The sequence below is a fragment of the Desmodus rotundus genome, chromosome 1, assembly GCF_022682495.2.
Source record: "Desmodus rotundus isolate HL8 chromosome 1, HLdesRot8A.1, whole genome shotgun sequence".
NCBI classification, from domain to species: domain Eukaryota; kingdom Metazoa; phylum Chordata; class Mammalia; order Chiroptera; family Phyllostomidae; genus Desmodus; species Desmodus rotundus.
In genome coordinates, this window is record NC_071387.1 from 1,858,004 (window position 1) to 1,877,018 (window position 19,015).

Sequence of the window (19,015 nt, forward strand, 5' to 3'; positions counted from 1 at the left end):
TCTGTCCTTTTTTTTAAAAGACTTTATTTATTTATTTTTTAGCCAGTGAAGGGAGGGAGACCAAGATGGAGGGAAACATCAATGTGTGGTTGCCTCTCGCACACCCCCTACTGGGGATCTGGCTGCAACCCAGGCCTGTGCCTGACTGGGAATCGAACCGGTGACCCTTTGATTGGCAGGCTGTCACTCAACCATTGAGCCATGCCAGCCGAGGCCAGGTGCTCTGGCCTTTTAAGCACTTGTGCGTGACTGCTCCATGGGACAGAGGACCTCAGTTTTCTGTGACTTGCCCCAAATGACCCTGAAATCAATGCCACCCTCAGGGCCCAGACCCAGGCTTGCTTACTCCAACCCAGTGTCCATCCCAGAGCCCAGGTGGCCTGGGCACTTCCGTTTCCCAGGAAGTGAGCTGCTACAGAGAGCCCCGCCCCCCCAACCCCCCCCCCCCTCGTGGGAGTCGGGGGTGGCTGGGCTCCTCTGTGCCCGGGCGTCACTTCCCCCCTGCCGAGGGCGCCCTGTGAGGGTGGTGACCCAGCAGAAGTGCCCCTGTGTGAGCTCCGTGTGCGCTCACTTCACACGCCCTCACGGCAGACAGACACTCTGCCGGCGCCCGTGTGGCCGACTGCCCAGAGCTTCGTCTGCCGGCTGAAGGGTGCCGGCTGTAGGGCGCGTGGAGGACGCTCTTGGCTTGTCTGTCGGATTAAAGTGCCTTCCCGGCCTGAGCGATCCAGGCTTGGAGGCAGGGGGTGGAAGGAAGGGGGGCGTTGGGTGGTGTGTGGATTGGAGACACAGACTCCCACCCTCCTGTGCACTCGACATGGCGAGCGAGCAGCTGGCTGGGGGAGTGGGCAGTGACTCTGGGGACAGGCCAGGGGGACCGAGCCGTCACCAGGAGACCCACGGCCCTTGGGCAGGGTGGGGAGGGGGCGGGCTACAGGAAGTCCCGCCTTCTTCCTGAGAAAGGGGCCCCTCCTGTCCTGTGGTGTCCCTGACCTCTAGGCACCCTCCCTGTCCCCGTCTAGCCCCTGACCTAGGGGGTGTCCGTCTGCAGAGTCCCAGCTGCCCCGCACTGTGCCCGCAGTGGTGGTGTCTGGGGTGGGCAGCCGGGAGTCCACTGCTGCGCACTCATCCCAGGCCGCGGGTGGAGCCCTGTCCCCCCTGGGCTCGTGCATCCACTGGGGCTGCTGGCACCTGTGTCTCGCCGCCCTGGCGTGGGCCACCGGGCCATTGTGGATGTGCTGGTCCCAGGGTTCTCAGCCTGGGGGACACCTGTGGTTCTGACTGTTGCAGTTTGGGGGGGGTTCTGTCATTGAGTAGGTAGAGGCCAGAGATGCTCGCTGCTCCACACTCCTTATTGGGGGACAGTGTGTAGGGCGGCCCCCCAATGAGGAGCAACCTGGCCCCAGTGTCCCAGCTCTGAGGGACCCCGTCTGGCTGGTCCCCTTGCCCTGGCCTCTGACGTGAGCCAGGAAACGGCAGAACTTTGGGTCTGGGAGGCAGAACTTTGGGTCTAGGGATTCTCCATCCTGTTCTCTTGTTTTCTGAAGGGCATGGGCGGGGTAGGGGGCACCACCTGGCAAGAAAGTGGGGAGCAGATGCCAGAAGCCCCACAATTCAGGGTCTCAGGGTGGCTGCGTGCCTCTCCTTCCTGAAGCCTCTCGTCACCGGGGCTGACAGACCCCAGGGTGCTTGTGGGGTCTCAGTGGCCCCTTGCGGAGGCCAGGCTCCGCTCAGCATCTGTCTGTCTGTCTGGGTCCATCCCTCTCCGCAGAAAGAGGCTCAGACCTACAGTCACTCTCAGTTCCTGCCACCAGAGGGCAGTGGGCAGCCTGAGCGTCCGGGAGGCGACCCTACCATCCAGGCTGCAGCGTCAGCCGGAGGACAGAATTGGGAGGCCAGCCTCTCTCTGGGGCCCCGTGTCCCGTGGGCAGGCGGCCTGAGAAAGCCCCTGGCGGGAGGCGGTCAGCGTCCGTCCCCTGCTGGGAGGTCAGAGGGGGCGGCTGCTTAACTCCACCCAGGGGTGAGCCGCCAGGCCCAGGTGAGGCGCTGGCACCGTGAGTCGAGTTGGAGGGAGGGGACGCGTCCCACCCTCCCGGTTCTGGTTTAGCACGGAGCCCACGTGCGTCCTGAGCTGACTGCGCTGATGACGATCGGTGTCGGGGACGACTTGTGATAACGTTGCCCTGGGTTGTCCCACATCAGTGTGACGGGAGTGGGAGTGAGCAGATGGCCCCTCCCTGCTGTTTCCCGAGTGCCACCTCCCGCTGCGCACAGTCCCAGAGCTCAGGAGGGTCCCCCCCGCCCCCCCGCACTCACGGGGCGTCGTTGTCATCGCCCCCACTTTTCTGCTGGGGAACCGAGGCTCGCAGGAGCCGGGGAGGTTGTCAGAAGCCACCCAGGGGGACCGGGGGCTGGGCCAGAGCTCAGGCCTCGCGTCCGTGCCCCTCAAGCCCGGGAGAGACAGGTGGCCCTTGGAGGCCAGTCCAGAATCACCAGCACGTGGGTGTGGGGCCGGGAGGCATCCCGCCAGCCCACCAAGCCCTTCCTGCTGAGGTCGGGGTGCGTGGGGCTCCCGAGTCAGCTGCTGAGCACGCAGCTCGCTTTGGCTTTGGGGGCTGGGACCCAGGTCCACAAGGGCTCCGCATCATGTGCACTTACCCCCTTCTTGTCTGTGTAGGGGGCGGACGGCATCCGGGGTCTGAAGGGCACCAAGGGCGAGAAGGTGAGTGTCCCTCCCCACCCCCACCCTGCAGTGGCCCAGCCCGGCCCAGCACTGGACTCCTAGGCGTCAGCTCTCCAGCACGAGCTGGTGTGGGCATCGCCCCTGAGTACTGAGGGGACCGGTGCCACCCTGGGGGACACACCATTTGCAAAGGGACGACAGCAAGTCCAGGAGGACAGGCCCTTGGAGCCGTGGGTGTGTGTCTGTCCCGAGGTCTGGGGCTTTGTGCCCCTGCCCAAGGCCATGTTCCTGGCCAGAGGCAGCCCCCAGCCCCCACTCTTCTGCAGGGGCCAGCAGACGCCCCACAGTCCCCTCCCGGGCAGGCGGGTCCACTTACATTCTTCCCGGCAGCCTTCAGGCCGCAGCAGAGCTGGGCGGGAGGGGCAGGCTCCCTTGCCTGCAGAGTCTGCTAGTCCTGTCCCGAGGTGGCTCCTCCAGCACCATGCTGGACGGGTCTGGCACGGCAGCCGGACGGTCTGTGTGCCGAGGCCGTCCTGCCCAGTCTGTGTTCTCAGTGGGCTTCTTTGTGGAAGAAGCCCGCCCCCCCACACACACACAGTCTCTCAGCTCCCTCAGAGCCCCCGAGCCTGCCAGAACCCCGAGCACAGCTTCTGAATGAGCCGCCCTAGTCCCTGGAGACTCGGGAAGCTGGGAAGTGGGGGAACCGGGGCTGCACCCACCCCACAGATGCTGCTTTCCCCATAGAACCCGTTGGCTGTGGTCAAGCACGTTCCGTAGGGGCAGACAGTGTCCCTGCTGCCGGGACGATTTACAGGCCCGGGTCCCTGAACTCCCCACCCCCGCTGGTCCCAGGACCTTTGTCCTGTTGCAGGTGGCTTCCCAGAGCCCTGGCTTGGCCATGTCTGTCCGGTCACATTGGTCTCTTAGCCAGAGACAGGTCTGCTTGAGAGACTGCGGGTTGGGTGGCATGGGGACACCTCTTGGCCACGAGGACAGTTAGTGCTCTGTCCCCAGGGGCCCTGGAAGGTGGGGGCGAGGAGGGGCCACGTCTCTGGGCTTCAGTGTCCCTGTGGCTGCTGCTGGTGAGCTGCCACACCGGGTTGGGCTCCGAGGCCCGTGGGCCTGGCAGATGGCTGGACACGACCAGTCTCGGCCCATCTCAGAAAGTGGCCCCCGGGTCCTCTCCCCAGCATGTCCTGTGCAGCCCGGAGGCTCTGGGCTGGGGGATGGGAGCTGCATGTGGAGTGGGAAAGCCATCAGGGAGGCGGGTTCTCAGTCTTGACCAAGGCACGTGCGCGCTCTCTCTCTCTCTCTCTCTCTCTCTCTCTCTCTCTCTCTCTCTCTCTCTCTGTCATCCGTGTCCAGGGGGAAGACGGCTTTCCCGGCTTCAAAGGAGACATGGGCATCAAGGGGGACCGGGTGAGTGTTCCGGGCAGGCGGGGCTAGGGCGTTCGGGGCTACAGAGCGGCTTCTCCGCGGGCAGGGACCACCAGAAGCCCCTAGGCCTGGCTCTCTGTCCCCTCCTCACCTGGCACGAACCCCCTGGTCACTTTGGGGTCAACGTGTGGTCACCTCCCCTCTGTCCTGTGTCTTGACCCTGCCCTGGTGGTCAGTGGGGACCCGTACTCCGGATTGTAGAGCAATTCATTTCGCTCGAGGGAGGTGCCCGGAAGAGAGGAAGCAGGCTGCAGAAGCTACCCCGTCTGACCGGGGAACGTAGCAGCCTGCCCTCGGCCATGGGCCGCCGGCCACGGGATCTAGGGTCCCTGCCCGGCCCTTAGAGCATGGTGGCCCCTAAACACGTCCCAGCCGTGTTTCAGAGTGAGGACCCCACACAGCCCCGTGTTCTGTGACCTCACGCAGGGCTCTGGAGTACGGGTGACAACCCCGTTGTTCCCATCAAATAAGCCTTCTCGGCCCCAGAGGAAGCTCATGGTGCTAGAGGGTGGGGGCTCCGGTGGTGGGCGCTGGCAGACAGCCGCTGGCCGTGTCACCGGGAACAAGCACGGGCGGTGATGACGCGGTGACCTGGAGGAGGTCTCGGGGAGCTGGCCAGCTGCCTGCCGCGCGGGGAGTGCGAGCGGGAGAGAAGGAGGCCCCTCGGCGCCCAGGGGGCGGCAGCCGCACACGCACCTGGCCCAGCTCCCCCACAGAACACGCCGGGACCAGAGCCGTGCCCTCGGGGCTCCGCCTGGGGCCTGAAAGCCACCGGCGATCTGACCCTCCCTCTGCAGGAGGGCAGACGAGAGAGGGGTTCGTTGCCTGGTCACGTCCCAGTTGTGTAGCCACTAAGGACAGCTGTTCCAGAATGTTCTCTGTGGGGGCAGGGCCCTGACTCCCCCATCTTGGGATCCCATCTCTCTGACAACTCAACGCGCGTGTTTGGGTCCATACGAGGAAGGTCCCGTTTTCAAAAGTCTGCCCGTGAGCTGGCCTCTTGTTGGGAAGGATGGGAACGGGACCCCGGAGCTGGGACACTTCCGCAGCCAGGGACGAGCGTCATCAGGCTAGCTTCTCCCATGGAGGGCTGTCTGCCCAGCACTGGGCGCTCCTCAGTGCTCAGGGAACATGTGACTGGTGTCTTTGCCGAGCGAGGAAAACAGGACGCTTCTCGGGGCAGGGCGCGCTCTGCCCACCCACAGACCCAGGCTCCATGTTTGCGGTCTGGGCCGGGCACAGCTGTCCTGCAGCCAGTCCTAGAAACCGGCAACCAGAGGAGGAGCCGGAGGTCGGGGTGGGCCCTCAGGTCGGGCCGGGGCTCTGCTGGGGGCCTCGCCAGGCCCCGAGGCCTTGTCTGGGCCCAGGCTGCCCATCTGTAACCTGGGGCAGTGGGATGAGGCCCCTCTGTCTCTGGGAGACCTCTTGGGGTCTGCTCTGTGCTGACCTACGCATAGGAAGCTGCCTGGCCTGGGGCCACCGTCCACTGTGGTGCCTCCCGGGGTTTTAGGAAGGGGAGGCTCCCACCCCCCAGGATGGGGGAGGTAGCATTTCAGGGCTCTTGTTGCTAAACAGTTATTTTGGCCAAGAGGCACTCTTTTTCCAGAAGGTGGGAAGGTACTTGGAAGGTGGCAGTGTGTGGCCTGGACCCAGGACCAGTGGCCGGCCAGCTCTGTGCAGACGGGATGCAGCGTGGCCCTTCAGCAGGGCCCTGTGGTTTGCCGCATGAGGAGGCTGCATCTGCTTAAGGGGGCTTGAGGGCCAAGCCGGCCACATGGCCCTTAGAGAGGCCTGGGGTCCTGTCCTCACTCCCTGAGCGGCGGTGACCGTGGACACCGCAGGGTCTCTCTCACCTTCTCTTCTTTGCCTTGCAGGGGGAGATCGGCCCACCCGGTCCCAGAGGGGAAGATGGTCCCGAAGGCCCTAAGGGTCGTGGGGGTCCGAATGGCGACCCTGGTCCGCTGGGGCCCTCTGGGGAGAAGGTATGTGACACGGTGCTCGGTCCCCTCCTGGGGACAGACCGTTCCCAGTGGCCAGGCTGAGTCCCTGCGCCCGGGGTGCTGTGGTCCCTGACGTGGGCTCCGGTCCCATGTCCTTCATCCTGACACCCTGGCCGCCACCAGCCCCACCACCCAGATTTGCGGACAGGTCAGCCCCCTTCTCATCCTGTCCTGAGCCCTGCGGAGCGCCCTGCAGGGCCCCTGGAAGGACCTCTCCTCCGGGGGCTGCACAGAGCCCAGGGTCCGAGCCCATCCCCCCTCCACCAACCTGCTCTCCCCGTGCAGAGCCCTGGCGCCTGCCCTTCTCCTGCACGCCCGCCCCGTCCCCCGCCCCGCCCCCGCCCCACTGGGAATGGGTCCCTGCGCGGCCTGTCCTGCCCCGTCCTGCCCCAGGAACCCCAGGACTAGAACCACCTCACAACAGGCTGAAGTGAGGTCCCACCCTTGATTTGATCCAGGCCTTCGCTGCAGGCCACTGTGGCTTCGGAGATGGCCGGGGGTGTGGGAGGGGCCACCCAGAAGGGCAGGCAGCACCCCGGGCGTGACCGCGTCTTTCGGATCGAGAAACGCGTGCGGCCACGTCACGCGGCTCCTTTTCTCCCCCCAGGGGAAGCTCGGAGTCCCGGGACTGCCCGGCTACCCAGGAAGACAAGGGCCAAAGGTAACTTTCGATGGGACCCTCCGGCCCCTCCCTGCCCTGTGCCCTGTCCCAACCCCATCTGCCACCTGTCTCTCAGGTCTGCCCTCTGTGTCACCTGCATTCTCAGGGCCTCTAGTTGAGCCTCTAAGAGAAGGGGCCTGTGTGGGCCGCCCCCAGGGTTCTCAGGGCCTGCGGCCTATTCAGGGCCGCGGTTGCGGGGTTCCCCACACACAGGACTCATGGCTGGACCCATCCCGGCTCTGACCCCCTGGCGATTTGAAGCCCATCTGCCGTAACTGGGAGACAAACCCTTTCTCACGCAGAGTCTGCTTTGGAGAAACAGCTCCATCAGGCTTTGGAAACCCTTTAAAACACTCTTTTCTTTTTAAAACCTCACCTTTTATCGTTCATGGTTCTTCCTTAAAAATGACCATGTGCCCACACCAGACACCTGAGTAACCTCGGAGGAGGGTCGTGTCGTGTCTCAGGCCTGCCCCTGCGGCTCTGCTGTGCTTGGCATCTGCGTGTGGACTTGGCTCAGTCCTGGTTATGGGGGACGGGGACCAGGGACCTCAAGGTGTTTCCGTTCTGGTCACAGACATGCCCACTCAGTCCTCCGTGGAAGCCCATGTCCCTGCTCAGGGTGCAGATTGGCCCCCACGGTGCAGGGGGCAGTTCGCCGAGAGGCAGGAGTTTGTTTAGTGACCGACGATGGGGCATTGACCAGGCCATGGCTGCCCACACCGGTGGTGCCCACTGTGCCCCGGATGCAAGGGGTGATGGACACACTTTTTCTTTAGGGGAGTAGAGGAATCTGGGAGAGGTGGGGCCATAGAGGTCAAGTTCAGGCAGTATTTTGGAAGGGCGGGGGCAGGCCTTGGCAGCCGAGGGGGCAGGGATGAGATGCAGCCAGGCTCTCATGCACAGCGACCCGGCTCCTGAGCGGGGTGCTGTGGAACCTGCACCCCAGGTTTCCTCGGGGTGTCTCCCATCTGATGGCAGGAGGGCACGTGGGTGGGAAGTACAAGGTTTGGAAACCTGCAGTGTTCGAGTCAGGATTCTAAGCCACTAGGAGGGGCAAGACCCCTAGAGGCAGCAAGCGCCCCCGCGGGCCGGCGCTGACCCGTCGACCCACGTGCAGCAGGTGAGGCGCTAGAGTCCCACAGGGAGCTGCCAGTTGGTGCCCGAGTTCACGGTCACTTCCGACTGTGCGAGCCGCCGGGCTGCACTTGGGGCTGTGCCGGGCACACGGCCAGACCTGCGACGGCGCACCCTCAGAGTGCGAGTCACGCCTCGTCTCCCCTCAGTCTCCGCTGTAAACGTGCCCTCCTGTCCCGCAGCACCAGCCTTTTGGAGACACGGCTGTGTGTGGGGAGGGGCGGGAGAGGGAGAAAGGGGGATGTGGTGGGGGCTCCCTTTCGGTTTATAGATTTGGGGTCTTGGAGATGCTGAGGGTCTGTTCGTGAAGTGGGTGCCAGGTAGTGGGTGGGTGGATCGCGGGTGGGTCCTGGAGGAATAGTGGGTGGTGGGTGGTGGTGGACAGTAAAGGGGTACATGGTGGATGGTGGGTGGATCGTGGGTGGATGGGGGGTGGTGGGTGGTGGATGGTTGATGGTGGTGGATCGTGGGTGGATGGTGGATAGTGAAGGGGTAGATGGTGGATGGTAGGTGGCGGTGGATCGGGGTGGATGGGGGGTGGTGGGTGGTGGATGGTGGATGGTGGGTGGATCGTGGGTGGATGGAGGGTGGTGGGTGGTGGATGGTGGTGGACAGTGAAGGGGTACATGGTGGATGGCGGTGGATTGTGGGTGGATGGGGGGTGGTGGGTGGTAGATGGTGGATGGGGGGTGGATCGTGGGTGGATGGGGGGTGGTGGGTGGTGGATGGTGGATGGTGGGTGGATGGTGGGTGGACCGTGGGTGGATGGGGTAGAGGAGGCTGTGTTCGAGGCCAAGCACTGTAACAGGCCCCACCCCTGCCCGCCCAGCAGAGTCCTTCCCCCGGCCCAGCGCTCAGGCGTCCTCCCCCATCTCCTCTCTTCCAGGGCTCTATTGGATTTCCTGGATTTCCCGGCGCCAACGGCGAGAAGGGGGGCAGGGTAAGGACGGCTGAGCTGTGGTGGTGGCATGCTCTGCTGCCCTGAGAGCTGGGGGGCACTCTCCCTGGGCGTTGGGGTTTCTCCCGCCCGGGCTGCGGGCGCTGTCCTCTCCCCGGAGTGCTGACCGCAGGCCAGTGGTGGCTGCACACTCAGCGGGGTAACTCCGCCCAGCCTGGGGCGGTGCGGGAGGGGCAGCAGGTGAGGGCCAGCGTGCAGGGCAGTCCCTCCTCCACGCCCGCACGGCGAGCCCCGCAGGACTGCAGCCGACCCGCTGCTGCTTTCTCCCCGGTGACTTCTCCTCTAGGCTAATTGTAAAAGGAAGGAAAAGGGAGTTTTCTTTCGCTCACTGTCTAGCTCACCAGTGCTGCCGTCCAAATTCGAGAGCTTCCCTTCTGTCACTCCGAGCTGCCCCTGCCGAGCACCCTGTAGGTGTGACGCCCTTCCCTTCCCTTTGTCGTCACCCTGAACAAGGACGGGTGCTGCCTGAGCAGGCGGAGGGACAGTGCCCTGGGTGGGGCCGGCAGCCATGGGGCGGGGCCGGGATTCCCCACCACGAGGAGCTGGGTGAGGTCTTGCCCCCGATGGAAGGTGCCAGGTTGCATTTGAAACATCCTCCCCGACAGTCCCAGAGGCGCCTGGCTGGAGTTTGGGTGGGGACCGTGGGGGCGGCAATGAGGAACAGAAGCCCGCGGCCTGGGTGCTGGAGCCTGGCCACCACCCGGGAGCAGGGCGGCTCTGCAGGCCAGCCGCCGAGGCCCTGGGGAGTGGACTCAGGTCAGAACAGTTGCTCAGCTGGCCTCCTGTGCCCAGTGTCTCTACGGCTCGGTCTTCAGGGAACAGCGGGACGGTGGTGGCCTGAGGCCAAACAGAAGTCCTGGGTCATGCAGACCTGCCGTTCCCTCCCGGCCCCAGACGCCCCACGGACGGAGCCGGCTGGCTGCTGCGTTGGGGACTCCTTTTGGCCCCGTCCTGGCTTCGAGGCGCATGTTCTGGGACGTCCGACAGTGGGTTCAACAGGAAAAACACCAGGGGCCTGAGCGTCCCCACGCAGCTGGTGGAACGTGAGCCGTGTGGCCACCCGTCACTGCCCTGGGCCCCAGCGGCCCTGCCTGGGAAGAGCCACCCCTGTCGAGTCCCCTCCAGCAAGTAGGAGGCTTCTCTCACCTGCATATGGCTTCTCGCCGGGAGCAAGGCCACCTCTGGGGCCGTGGGAGGACACGGGGCGGCGCTCCCAGGCAGAGCGTGGAGGAGGCTGTGGATCGTGGCGCCCCGTCCAGTGGTGTCAGTCACCGGGCCCGACACTCTCTGGTTTGGGTTCGTTTTCAGAGAAGACCGAGGAGCCAGGTGCCACCTGGGAGCCCGGGCAGGAGTTGTGGCTGAGACCCTCTGGCTCCCTGAGCCTCGCACCCAGTGGGTGTAGGTCAGAACGGGGGCCGGTCACGCTGCCTCGTTCAACCCACCTGGGCCGTGGTGGCGCCAGCTGAGGGCGGAGGGTGGGAGCCGCTCGCCCTGGTGGACGCCAGGGGGTCACAACTGGCCCAGGGGTCCCGGCTGGTAAAGTCCACCTGGGGAGGACGCGGGCGCCTCATCAACTTTTCTGTGCAAATATTTATCTGAAGCCAAAGGCTCTGGCGTTGTTAAAAAGCAACATAATTACCTTGTCATCACACATGGTTTTATTCAATTTCTTTTTAAAAAATTTTTGTAAAGACTTTATTTATTTTTAGACAAAGGGGAAGGGAGGAAGGAAGAGAGGGAGAGAAACATCTGTGTGCAGCTGCCTCTCGCACGCCCCCTGCTGGTGCCCTGAGGGGGCATCAAACTGGTGAACCTTTGGCTCGCAGGCCGGCACTCAATCCACTGAGTCACGCCAGCCAGGGCTCAATTCCTTTCAAAATGGGAGACTAGCAAGCAGGTTGGTTCTGAACGCAAGTGGACAGAAGGCAGTGAGAGGAGACTTGGCAGGGACTGTGAGCACGCAGCCCCTTCTCCAGCTTGGCCATCCAAAACCAGAAAAAATTCTGGAAAAGGACCGGGGAAGCGGTGGAGATCGGGGGCCCGGTCAGCCCACTGCCTCCCCGTGGCAGCGACCAGCTCTCCCGCAGTCACTTCAGAAGGAAAGCAAGCGAGGTGCCTCCGTCTGGTTCCGCGGTTTGGGAAATGCGGGACAGCAGAGGAGCCTCAGGTCCATTAGGAGAGACGCAAACGGCCCCTGGATAGAGGGTTTGTGTGTCGAATTGCCAGTGTGCTGGTCTGCAGAACCTGCTGAAAATTTAATGGCTAATATTCTTGACTGTAGCAGAAGTGAATTATGTATGAACCGGTTGACTTTCCTCTCTTTTCTTGCAATAATGACTCCCCACCCCTGGCAGGAGAGCAGAGGGCCAGGAGGGAGGTGGGGGGTGGGGGCAGAAGCTTCCAGGCGAGAAACCAGATCAGGGCGGTAAGCGTCCATCAGACCGCAGGGAGAAAATGGGATTTCAGCAAGCCTCGTGCGTGCTGAAGGCGCCCTGAATCCCTCCTCCCCCAAACTCTCCAATTAAAACAAAGATAAGCGGGGGGTCCTTCCTGGTTTCTGATTTCTAGCCATTGCACCACAAACCAGGAGAGGCCACCACGCAGGAGGTGACAGGCAGTGACCGACTGACCTCCTTTTCTGATTCCAGGGCACACCGGGGAAGCCGGGACCACGGGGGCAGCGAGGCCCAACGGTAACCTCCCTTTGGGTCGAGGGCGGTCCAGAAACACGGGCACGCTGTAGGGAGCGGCCCCGGGCGCGGGGAAGGTGGTCTCGGGGAGTCTGAGGGGTGTGAGCTGACCTTTCCTCTTTCCCTTCTGTCCAGGGTCCAAGGGGCGAAAGAGGCCCCCGGGGCATCACTGGGAAGCCCGGCCCCAAGGTATGTTCCTACCACCCCTGCTACCCACAGGGCGGGCCTGAGGGCCATGGGGCTTTTTCTTGTGAAACGGGAAGAAGGGAGTGTTCTTGGGGGATTTAAGAGGGTGCCGGGCACCTCCAGCTGCCTGTGGATGGGCTGGGTCAGCCCGAATGGTGGGGCTGAGGTGAGACCGGGGTAGATGGGGCCCTAGGAGGCCAGGACAGCTGGGCTGGGCCAAATGCCCCGTCCGGTTCTGGTGGGGAGGCCTCAGTTCTTTCCTTGAAAATGGGTTTGAAAGCTGCTGAGACCTTTGCCAGAAATCTAAAGAAAGTTCTTGCTGCCGTGGGTGAGCACCTGAGCCACATCCGCCCCCCCGAGGGGTGGGACACGGACCCCCGATTGTCAGCGTGGAGGGGACCTCAGCCACGCGAGGCCTTGTCCTGTTCTGGACGTAGTCCCAGAGCGCATTCCCACCACGGAGATGGGCTTGCCGTTTGGCTGAGGTCCCGGCCTGGCCTGTCCCCTCGCTACCTGGACGTACTCACCTGGAGGCCACAGTGCATCCGTCCACGCTGAGAGTGGGGACCAACTGCAGGGCATGGGGTGGTGTGGCCAGAGTCTCCGTCACAAACAGTGACAGTAACGACAAGAAGCTTTCCTCCCTCTCTCCCTCCCTCTAGGGCAACTCTGGAGGGGATGGCCCGGCCGGCCCTCCGGGTGAGCGGGTAAGCGCCAGCTGCTCTCCTGCAGGGCGTGCGGGAGAGAGGTCTCCCCAAAGTCTAGAGGGAGCACAGTGGCAGCTGTGCTGGGGGTCAAGTCTTGTCGTGGGGGACAGCCCCCTGCCCACTCGGCCCCAGGCCTGGGGATATGGGGGTGGCTGGGATATTGGGAACCTGGGTCCTCCAGGCCATGCGGCCTGAGGGACCGTGCCCTGTGACCTGGCCGCCCTGGGCCCCTGACCAGCCTTCCTTCTGCGCTCTGGTGAGGGAGGGGCTGGCATCAAGGGAGCAGGGGTCCTGGGGAGAGTGGGGAGCTGGGCCTGTGCTCGGAGAAGGACTCTGGAGGACGTGGTGGGGGCTGCTGCCTTCAAACTGGCTGTTTTCTCTCCCCAGGGACCCAACGGACCCCAAGGACCGACCGGATTTCCTGGCCCCAAGGGCCCCCCTGTAAGTAACGTGTTTTCCTGGTTTGGCTCCTGTGATATCAGGCTTTTCTGGAGACGCTTGTCTGTCCCCAGGGCCCCGTACAGCCTCCTCGTGGTGGGAGGTGGGTCAGTGGGGAGGCGGGGCTGCGCTGAGACGTCTGTGGCTGTGTGCACCACCTGACCCTCCCGCGCTGGGGAGCCGGCAAGCTCTGGGGGGCACGGGCCCCTCTCTCCTTTGGACAGCCGAGTTCTCCAGCCGGGTCCCATGTGAGGGTCCTGGGGCTGCCGTTGCAAAGTGCCACAGCCGGTCAGTCGACAGGAGGAAAGGTTCCCTCTCACAGTCCAGGGCCAGAGGACCGACATCCAGGCCAGGCAGGGTGGGCTCCTCCCGAGGCCCGGTGGGACTCCGTGTCCTGCCCCTGTCCCAGCTCCTAGCCTGCTGGCTGTCCTTGGCTGGTAGATGCGCCGCCCCGACCTCTGCCCCTGTCTCCATGTGGCCTCTGAGTCCCACCTCCTTATGAGGACACCAGTCACTGGATGTGGGGTCCCCCCCATTGGGACTAGATGACGCAGGCAGACACCCTCTTTCTGGTGAGGCCCCGCCCGCAGGCCCCGGGGTCAGGGTGGCTGTGTCTGACACCCTCTGGGAGGAGGGGACTTCGACCCAGGGGAGGTTTTGCCCGCGGGCAGTGCCTGAGGGCGGTAGTTAGGAAGGAGCTGACTTCCGACCTGGGCGGACTCGGGGCCCCCATCCACTGGCGCCCCCCACTGGCTGGACCTTAGGGAGCCAGTGACAGCTCCCTGCCTCAGTTTCTCCCCCTGGGAGATGAGGGTGCCGGGCTCCTACTGGTGTGTCGTCACCGGGACTGGTTCGGTGATCACCTGAGAAGCGAAGCGGCAGTTTTGCTGCCCCAGGCAGCATTAAGTCCCGAGGGCACGAGCTTCTCAGAATGGAAGGAGACTCTGTCCCTTTGCTTCCTCCTCAGGGCCCCCCAGGCAAGGACGGGCTCCCGGGACACCCTGGACAGAGAGGCGAGACTGTGAGTACTGGTGGTGCAGGGGGACACGGGCTGGCCTGGCGTCCGCTGCCGCCTGGGCGTGGGCATCCAGCCTCACTGCCCCTCGGGCCTGTGGGGAGCCCTGCAGACCCCAGCGCACGGATGGCAGGTGCCGGCTTCCAGGGTCACATGGAAACATGTCACAACACGCACACAGAACGCCACGGGCACCCTGGGTCCCGAGCGGCCAGCCTCCCTCCCTTCTGAGTAATCTCGACTGCAGCTCCTGGAACAGCACGCTTTCCAAAGGCAAACAGGCGGGGCGCAGGGAGGCCGCTTCCGGCCCTTCGGGCTGTAAACCTCCTAGAAGGGGCAGGGCCGGCACCAGCCCTGGCTGTTTCCGGCCAGCTCCTTACGTCTCGAGGTTGGCCGTAGGTGTCCGGCACGCTCCTTCTCCTGCCTCCATTGTAGTGAGGACAGGTGGCCCAACGGGCCAGACCAGGACTTCAGACACGCTCCTGCCCGCTGTCTTGGCCCTCGCCTTTAGCAGTGCCCGTGGTGGGCTCCGGCACCTGGGTGTGAAAGCGGTCTGGTGTTTCTAGTTTTAAGATAGCGTGTTTATTGGAAATGTGATCATCGCCTTGCTCGTGAGCCGCCTGGGATGTGGTCCAGCTTCACGCTGTGTCTGTTGTAAACGTGTCCCAGGGATGGGCGTGGGCACACCTGTGACCTGGGGGCTCCAGGCTGAGGCCGCTCTGGGCTCACAGGGCCTGGGGACCTCCCAGTCACTGTGTGGTGCAGGTCGACAGGCAATTTCGCCTCCACAGCCACGTTCCGTGGGTCGAGGTCTCTGAAGTTTCTCGCAGAAGCAGCGCCCCCCCTCCCCGCAGTGGGGTTTTGACGCTGTATTTAATACATTCTTTGGTGCTGGCTTAAGAAAACATCCCTTTGTCTCTTTGGTTCATTGTGACGGAAGCTCATTTAATTGCTCCTTCCCCGTGTGCTGCCGTTCGGCTCGTGGTGCTAGCTCACAGAGATTCCTCTGCCCTATTGTTCACAGAGGAAAATTAGAACGTTCACCTGTGCTGTGCCCATGTCTCCTCAGTGCCGTTCTGGGGAGACAGAGGGGAGGGTGGCACAGCCCAGGGCTTTTCTCTGACTTACCCGGAACAAGGCTGGCAGGGTGGCCGAGCGGCTTGGCCTTGCGGGGAAGTAGTAAGGCCCTTCCAGCTGCCCCTGCCGCGCCAGCCGCCCCACAGACAGAGTACAGCCCCTTCCAAAGCCAGTCTGGACAGACGCCTGCTCCATGGAGTCCAGCCCTGCTGTCCAGAAAGGCCCTCCAGGGTGCTGGCTCCGTCTGCCCTCTAAAATGGAAGTAGTCCAGGTCATTCCTTCTCCTGAGCCCAAAGCCCTTTTCTCAGCCAGGGTGAATCCCACCCTCAGCAGCTGCAGGTGGTCCCACACCATGGCGCGCACAGGGGGCCTATTTTGCCTCCCCCAGGCTCCTGCCTCCTTGCGGGCACTTCCGGGAAGCATTCAGCGCCCAGGTTTCTGTCCCGGTAAATGCCCCCTGCAGAGGACACTGTTTCAGAAATGGCCCTTCTCGCCCGTGCGTGCAGCCCAGGGGGCCTGGAGTGGAGAGCCCTGGAGTCGCCAGGGCTGGGCCTCCTCCCCCCGGGGGTGGAGGGGGTGGGAGGCTGAGCTGCCCTCATTCACTCTCTGGGTCCAGCGAGGTCTGCAAAGCAGCCGCATCCCTCTGCAGACTCCGACTGGCGTCTGTGCTTCTCTGCGGCGTCACAAGGCGCCTTCTCCGCAGAAGGAGTGATGCAGGGTGGTTACATTCACGCTGTGCGCAGAGCAGAGACTGGAAACCCGTCAAGTCGCCCCGACGGGTTAGGCAGGCAGCCCCGGCCCAGGGTCCTGGCTGAGGCATGTGCCCAGGGGTGCACTATGAAACTGCCGGTCCCGCATCAGCGGCACAGGCGGCAGAGGCAGGGCGGCCTCCACAGAGTCGCTCACGAGACTCAGCCCAGAGCGAGCGCCCAAATCCTGCTCCCAACGCCGCCAACAGCTCCTCATCTGCCCCGAAACACACACACGCAGGGCCACTGTGAAGATGGGCAGTGTGGAAATGCATCTCCGCACGAAAGCGCGGCTGCGGGAAGCGGCCACTGGGGCTGACGTGCTGGCCTCGTCACCTCTGGGACTGAACGCAGACATGGTGGAGTGAGGGAAGCAGGCCCTCCCCGCCATGAAGTCTGGGACATCGTGGGTGGGGACTGCGGCGACAGCTCAGCGTGTCCCTCTCTCTCCACAGGGTTTCCAAGGCAAGACGGGCCCCCCAGGCCCACCGGGCGTGGTTGGCCCCCAGGTGAGATGCAGCTTCCCCAGGTCTCACCGGTCATCCTGTGTCACCTGCACACGGGGGGCGGGGCACGGCTCAGGTGTCAGTGCCCCCGGTCTCTGAAGGTTCAGAGACGTGCTCTGCACGGGTGATGGGGGCCAGGCCATGCCGGCTCTGCCCGAGCCCTTGCTGATGGTGGCCATGGTGGCCACAGCAGCCTGGCTGCCCTGGGTCCCATGGCCTGCAGCTCTAACTGCCCTCGGATCCCTCCGGGGTGGCTTGCAGCGAGGACCGACGCCTTAGAGCAAGGGGCGGGGCCTGTCACCCTGTTTCCTGGATGCTCACACCTCACAAAGTGGGAAATGCTGACCCGCCGGGCCCACGGGCTGCAGGAGACATGGCCACACACCTCCCCCGTGGCGGACGTGGCTGCCCCTCGCCACGGCGTGGCACCACCTCCTCCCGGTTGGCTCTGATCTTTTCCTTCCTGGACTTTCTACCAGAACGGCAAGACTTGCAAAGCCACACGAGGGTGTGGGTGAGGGTGCGGGCGCTCTGCTTCTGCAGCCAGGCTGTCCTTAGGTTCAGGGAAAGAAGGTGGCTCCCCTGTGCGTCCCCTGACATGTGTGGCTGATGCTGATTTTCCCCACAGGGCCCCACGGGAGAAACTGGTCCGATGGGCGAGCGTGGCCACCCCGGGCCCCCGGGCCCCCCAGGTGAACAGGGGCTCCCGGGCCTTACCGGGAAAGAAGGGACAAAGGTGAGTCTCTCAGACCTTCCACACCAGGCCAGACGTTCCCTAAGGCGTCCTTTCGGTACTTGTCTATTTTCTGCTGCTCTTTGCTGCCGAATGTGTAATTTCTCAGGCAAGCGCCTCTTATGCCAGCCCATTGCCCAGACCATGATCTTGGCTGTACTTCTGCCTAATTTGAAAGAGGACTTGAGCTGACCCACCGCAGGGATGGGCATAAAGGGTCTGGGGGTCAAATCCGCCTTGGCCTTCTGCCCAGGGGCCGTGTCTTGTCCCTAGCTCTTCCCCAGCCGTCACAGCTGCTCCCAGAAACACATAAAATGCTCTGACACCTCGTACGTCTGTGTTTCCTAGAAAGCGACCTTTTAACAAATTGCCCACCGTTACAGGCAAAAAAATAAACAGTAAAAATAGAGGAGGGATGCATTTCTATTCTGCCTCCCGGCTCTGCGTCCCCGCCCTGTTCCTCAGGGAGCCTCTTCTCCAGCCTGGGGCCCTGTCCGGGGCCCTAATCCCTGTGCATCGGCACACAAAACAGCGCCCCTCCCTCTCAGTTTCCCGTGAGAGACACAGGGAACACCCGCTCTCCGACCTCCCATTCGGCCGCACGCAGGAGAGCGAACGTCAGGTAGGGCCAGCAGGGACAGCGGCAACATTAACGCTCACCTAAGTGTGCGTGTGTTTGCATTTGAACGCACGCGTGCTTGAAAAACAGACGTGTGTGCGCACAGGATGTATAAGCAGGCGTTGTCTCCGTGTAGATGCAGGGACAGGGTGGGCCCCGGGCACAAGGAGGCCCCCGGAGTTCGGAAAGGGGGCCCAGGCCGTGCTGGTTGGGGGCCCCTGCGCTGCCAAGTTGGCCCCAGAGAAGACACTGGAAGAGATGACCCAGGCTTTCGTGTGGCTGCGAGAAGGCGCAGGCCTGGGTGTGCGGCTGTCAGAACACGCGGCCTGAAACGGGCGTCTCCGGTGACCTGTGCACTCAGGGCAAGGCTCCCAACCCCTGGGCTGCGCCTTCCGCTTCCGGGGACCCCAACCCCTGGAAGGCAGACCCAGGGCGGAGCAGCCGCCTCGCCCTCCACTCCACTCCACTCCGCCCACGCGGCCCCGAAGGACTGGGGCAGAGTCACAGACGGAGTCGGTCCCCAGGACCACCCACGTCGGCCCGACAGCGGGCCTCCGAGGCACGTGTGTGGGAGGGATTCAGGGCGCAGCGCTGCCCGCCAGCGAGTCAAGTCAGCACTAGGATTCCTTGCGAGCCGAGCCCCCGGGAGCCCCCCATGCTGGCCCCATGGACCTGGTCCTGGGCGTCACTCAGAAACCAGCCTGTGGCTCTGATTTCAGGGGGACCCAGGCCCCGTCGGCCTCCCTGGGAAAGACGGCCCTCCAGGACTCCGTGGCTTCCCTGGGGACCGAGGGCTCCCTGGCCCAGTGGTGAGTAAGGGGCCAGGCGGGGGGAGGGGTGGACACTGCCCAGCCCGGGGCCTCTCCCCGCAGCGCCCCTAACCACACTCTTGTTGCTTTGCAGGGAGCGGTTGGACTGAAAGGCAGCGAGGGCCCCCCCGGCCCACCAGGCCCCGCGGTGAGTGGTGCTGCCCTCTAGCTCAGAACGTGTTCGGCCGGGGAGACGGGGGTCCTGCAGTGGGTCCTCAGAAGGCCGTGGTGGAGGTGTGGACTCTGGAGGGGTGTGGACAGTGTGACCCGAGCTGGCAGCCGGGGTGACAAAGGGCCTAGGAGCAGGCTGTGTGAGGGGCGGTGGAGGGCTGAGGGCCCCACTGTGCCTGCAAGGGGCATGGAGCAGCTGGCACGCTTCGTGAGGCTGGGCCGGGGGCAGCCGGGAAGGAAGCGTGCATGGCCCCTGTTGCTTCTAAGCATGAGCTCAGGGGTGGGCTCCCCACATGCCCAGGGCCACCAGGGGCAGGGGCGAGCCCGCCCAGGTGGGAGGTCTGACCCCAGGGCCTGTGGGTCAAGGTTTGCTTACCTGCTGCCTGTGGAACTAAATGGTCCCTCTGACATTACGGTTCCGTACCCTTTGCTGTGGTCT

General features: G+C 64.0%; 1 protein-coding gene across 2 annotated transcripts in view; it reads left to right on the plus strand.

Annotated features, from left to right (window-relative positions):
• Positions 1 to 19,015, plus strand: part of COL5A1 (collagen type V alpha 1 chain) — a 116,935-nt gene that overhangs the window by 71,156 nt on the left and 26,764 nt on the right. For both annotated transcript variants that reach the window (XM_053919085.2, XM_053919086.2), the window contains exons 28-41: positions 2,678 to 2,722; positions 4,049 to 4,102; positions 5,995 to 6,102; positions 6,728 to 6,781; positions 8,805 to 8,858; positions 11,525 to 11,569; positions 11,702 to 11,755; positions 12,415 to 12,459; positions 12,847 to 12,900; positions 13,865 to 13,918; positions 16,194 to 16,247; positions 16,873 to 16,980; positions 18,316 to 18,405; positions 18,500 to 18,553. In XM_053919085.2, coding sequence (XP_053775060.1) covers positions 2,678 to 2,722; positions 4,049 to 4,102; positions 5,995 to 6,102; positions 6,728 to 6,781; positions 8,805 to 8,858; positions 11,525 to 11,569; positions 11,702 to 11,755; positions 12,415 to 12,459; positions 12,847 to 12,900; positions 13,865 to 13,918; positions 16,194 to 16,247; positions 16,873 to 16,980; positions 18,316 to 18,405; positions 18,500 to 18,553 — 873 coding nt within the window. The remainder of the gene's footprint in view (positions 1 to 2,677; positions 2,723 to 4,048; positions 4,103 to 5,994; positions 6,103 to 6,727; positions 6,782 to 8,804; positions 8,859 to 11,524; positions 11,570 to 11,701; positions 11,756 to 12,414; positions 12,460 to 12,846; positions 12,901 to 13,864; positions 13,919 to 16,193; positions 16,248 to 16,872; positions 16,981 to 18,315; positions 18,406 to 18,499; positions 18,554 to 19,015) is intronic.